At 42.9% G+C, this 3,813-nt stretch overlaps 1 protein-coding gene across 1 annotated transcript; it reads right to left on the reverse strand.

The window, feature by feature from the left end:
• Positions 1–1,338: 1,338 nt before the first annotated feature.
• FIBIN (fin bud initiation factor homolog) lies at positions 1,339–3,475 on the reverse strand. Its single transcript, XM_032283708.1, has one exon. It carries the CDS (start codon positions 2,936–2,938, stop codon positions 2,303–2,305), a length of 636 nt encoding a protein of 211 aa, XP_032139599.1. The 5' UTR covers positions 2,939–3,475; the 3' UTR covers positions 1,339–2,302.
• Between the last annotated feature and the right edge of the window lie 338 nt (positions 3,476–3,813).

The following is a 3,813-nucleotide window of genomic DNA, read 5'->3' on the forward strand; positions in this document are numbered from 1 at the left end:
AATGTTAGCACTGGAAAGAACCTCATACATAATCTATTTCAGGGCTTTCAAATTTGTAGCAGATGTGTCACTGTTCCCCTTCCTGCACCCATAGAAGATATCTCTAACTAGGAATGGCACTCTTACCTTCTGTGTCTTTTGAATCCTTCTTATCTTAATATGATATGCAAGCATTATGAATATATTGAAATTAGCATGCACAAGGAAAACAGCTTTCCATCACTATCACATGTCCAATATCCTCATTTTACAGCTGGGAAATTCAAGATGACATTTGGTAAGTCTATGAATTAGATCTGATTACTATGAAGTGAGTGATGTGAAAGTTTTGAGGCATGAATGGTTGTGACTACACACTACAAACATTTTAGTACCAAATATAATTTTATTTGCCACTGTTGTTATTTTTTCCTCATTTTTTTTTTTTAGAATAAAGAAGGAAACTCTTGTAAGTGATTATTTATCTTGTGTCTACACACAAGTTTAGAAAGCAACAAAAAGTAGGGCCCTGAGTAATAAAAAGAAATTATAAGTGATTTTAAGCACAATAAGTTAGTCAAGCAAAGTTTCAGGTCTTAGATAACTCTCTCTCATTTCTCAGTATCCTTGAAAAAAGTAGTTTGGGAAAGTCCTGTACTTAAATTTAAGAGAAGAGGGGCTGTTATAACTGATGGAGGATAAGTCACTTAGCCTTTCTCAGCCTCAGTTTCCCCTACTGTAATAGAAAGATACTAGACACTTCATAGGAATGGAAAACTTGTTTTCTTATTCAAAAAAGAGGAGAAAATAAATGTCTGTTGAACAGAAGAATATGAACATTCATTTATTTTTTCTCTTGTATGTATGTGTGTATCTGTGCATATATGCAACAAGAAAGCATATTTAAGGTCAGAGGAAGAATTGGCTAGGGAAGGACACTAAATAAAGTGCATCTTCACCTTTTAAAACAGTTAATTAAATAATGTTGACCTGGTTTCAAAAGTAAACATCATTGTAGTTTATAACTTAGGATAAAATGCTTGCTCTGCATAAGGGTATACGATATGAGACTTGTCAGAAATTTTCCAGTTGAGTTTATGAGAAAAACTGGAGAAAATTTGAGTCTTTAAGCAGACCCATAGAGATCAAATGTAAAGTTCTGGCACAGGTTAGATTTTTCTTGTGAGGATGTTAAGGTGCCTAGGGAGAAGAGGATTGCCAAATACATAACTATTCCTCTGCCTTCTTTATCATATACTCTAAGTAAACTGGCTTAAGTCCAGTCCTTCTCTCTCCTTTTGCATTGATCCCTTTTGGAAATATGAAAGTTACAGATGTAAATTACAAAGTAAGCCAGTATTATATGAAAACATATTTATTGGGTGAATAATAAAACTTAGCTAAGGAGTTGTTAGAATTAGAATTCCCCCTATTTGAAGTACAAGTTTCCAATAAACAAACAGAAGCAAAACCCCAAATGAGAAAGAATATATTGGTAACCTAAATCATAGGCATTTGGGGGTGTGTTCAAACAATCTATCTACTTCTTTGTAATTTACTGTAGCACTGATGACAAAGCATAGACATACAATGAGAATCAAAAATCAGCATTATCAGTGTGGCTGTGCAATCACTACAAAGCTTGGCCTTCTTAAATGTGGCCACTTTAACTGACACACACCCACAGAGGCACCAGAAATCTCCCTGCAAACGAGATTTGCCTATAGTTTTGTGGCAATGCCATTACAAAAAATCAAAACAACTCTCAGACCATGGTTAATAAATAAGAGAGAAAAGAAGAAGTAACAAACAACTTCCATGGGTTGCCAGGCACGCAAGGCAGTACCTTGAACCTCATCTGAAAAACAGGCAACTCGGATAGCTTTTAGAGCCCAGGAGTGGAGTGAAGGCTAGAGGCTGAGAGGAGCTATGCACTATTATTTGGGATATTTCCACATAATCTACAGGATGGGGAAGTTCAGTTCCCCACCACATAAACTGTGCTCTTTTAGATGTGGCTGAAACAGGTATCACTGTAGAATTAGAAAGCCATCTAGAAATGACATTGTTTAAAATTGTTCTTTCCGGTTGATAATTCCATAACAATCACATAAATAATATACAAAAGCAAAACTAAAATCAGAATCACTCAAGTTTCCAATTTTCTTTCTTTTTAAAGATGACCTCAGATTTATTCTCAAAGTGCAAATCTGGATATTAAAAAAGTAGTAGGTGTGGGGGAAATGTAGCCCCATCTTCTGTCCCCCACCCTCCAAAACGGGGCAGATTTGATTCCTTCTCCCTAGCATTTGGACCCTTCCATCTATACTTTAAGATAATCATTTTTCAGCCGACCTAGTCGGGTCCCATGGCTCCTGATGGTGAGAGCCAGCAGCTCGTATTTGTCCCTGAGTCCCACAGAAATGGCCAGTGTCTCCTTCAACAGGGACCTGGTGTGGACCAGCATTCCCAGAAAGTCCTCGTTGAGCCTGCTCTCCTGCCGGCTGTCCTGTTCCTGGCCCTGCTTGAACTTGCTCTCCAGCTCAGTGAGGGATTTGTCCGAGTTGGAGTAGGCATCCCCGATCTGGTGGGACTCCCGCCGCAGGTACTTGCCATAGCTCTCTTCCCCGTCCAGGTCGTAGGAGATGCTTTTGCTGATGCCCTCCAGGACGCGCCCAGCATCCTCCACCTGGCGGCCCAGCACGGTGAACTCCTCCCGCAGGGTGAGGCTCAGCAGGCTGCCGGCCTGGCTCCCCTCCCCCTGGGAGCAGCGCCTGTGGTCACTCACCCTGAAGAGCAGCTGGCACTTCTCGGGGTCATCGTTCTCCTCATAGTCCCCATCGGGCACGAAGTAGTGATGCAGAGTCCCATTGGACATTTCTGGGTAGAGGGGGCCATCGAAGTAGCCTTGACACAGGTGGCAGAAGAAACTCATGCAGAGGAACTTCAGAAACACCATTCTGGATATTCAGGATGGCCAGGGACCCCAGGAGAAGACTTTTCACCCAGGCACAAGGAAGGGAGTGTCTTTGCGAGTCAGCGTCTCCCTGAGACAGCGGCTGCCTCAGCCTCCGTCCCAGCTGGCTTGCTGCTCCCTGGCCCCCAGTCCCCAGCAGGCTTCATGTGGCTCTGCACACCAGCGTCTGGGTAGCGCGGCCGCAGCAGCTCAGGATGCACCTACCCCTGCGCCCCTCGCTCGGTGGCTGCAACTCCGCCGGCCCTTTCCCGGGCGCAGCACAGGCGGAGCGGGGAACCCCTCCTCCGCGGCGCTGGCACGATGCTGGCTCCGTCGCCCTCCTCTCGGAGTTTCCCCTTGCTCCCGGGAGATGGAGCGTGTAGCTGGAGAGAAAGGCTCTTGCCCCCTGATAGTATTTCAATTTCTGGACTGGGTGGGAATGCGGAGAGTTTCCTTTGGCTAAAGATATCCTGAGGATCTCTCTGCTCTCAAATTACAGCTGGTTTCGTCACTTGGAAGCCAGGGAACAAGTTTGGAAGAAAACCTCTTACCAGGTCTCTGCTATTAAAGGTACAGGGTCGCTTTTTAAAGATTGGTAGGGGAGACTCTAAAATAGAATTTAGCTTGAAGGAGAAAATGAGAAGAGAATAAATGGAATTTCCAAAACAAAAACCTGGTTTGTTATTGACATGTTGGGAGGGGGACGGAATGACTACCCTGGAAAAATGCCATTCCACGTGTCTCAATAAATATCAGTTAGGTCGGATTTTTGAGTATGTCTATTTTTATCTTTAAAAGTTTGTGACCTTTGAAGGCAAATTTAAAGTGTCAGAAATGGCAGTTTTGTTTGAAAATGATTGGTTAATTAAAACTGATAT

Source organism: Sapajus apella, unplaced genomic scaffold (assembly GCF_009761245.1).
Source record: "Sapajus apella isolate SASKATOON/1434 unplaced genomic scaffold, GSC_monkey_1.0 scaffold14, whole genome shotgun sequence".
NCBI classification, from domain to species: domain Eukaryota; kingdom Metazoa; phylum Chordata; class Mammalia; order Primates; family Cebidae; genus Sapajus; species Sapajus apella.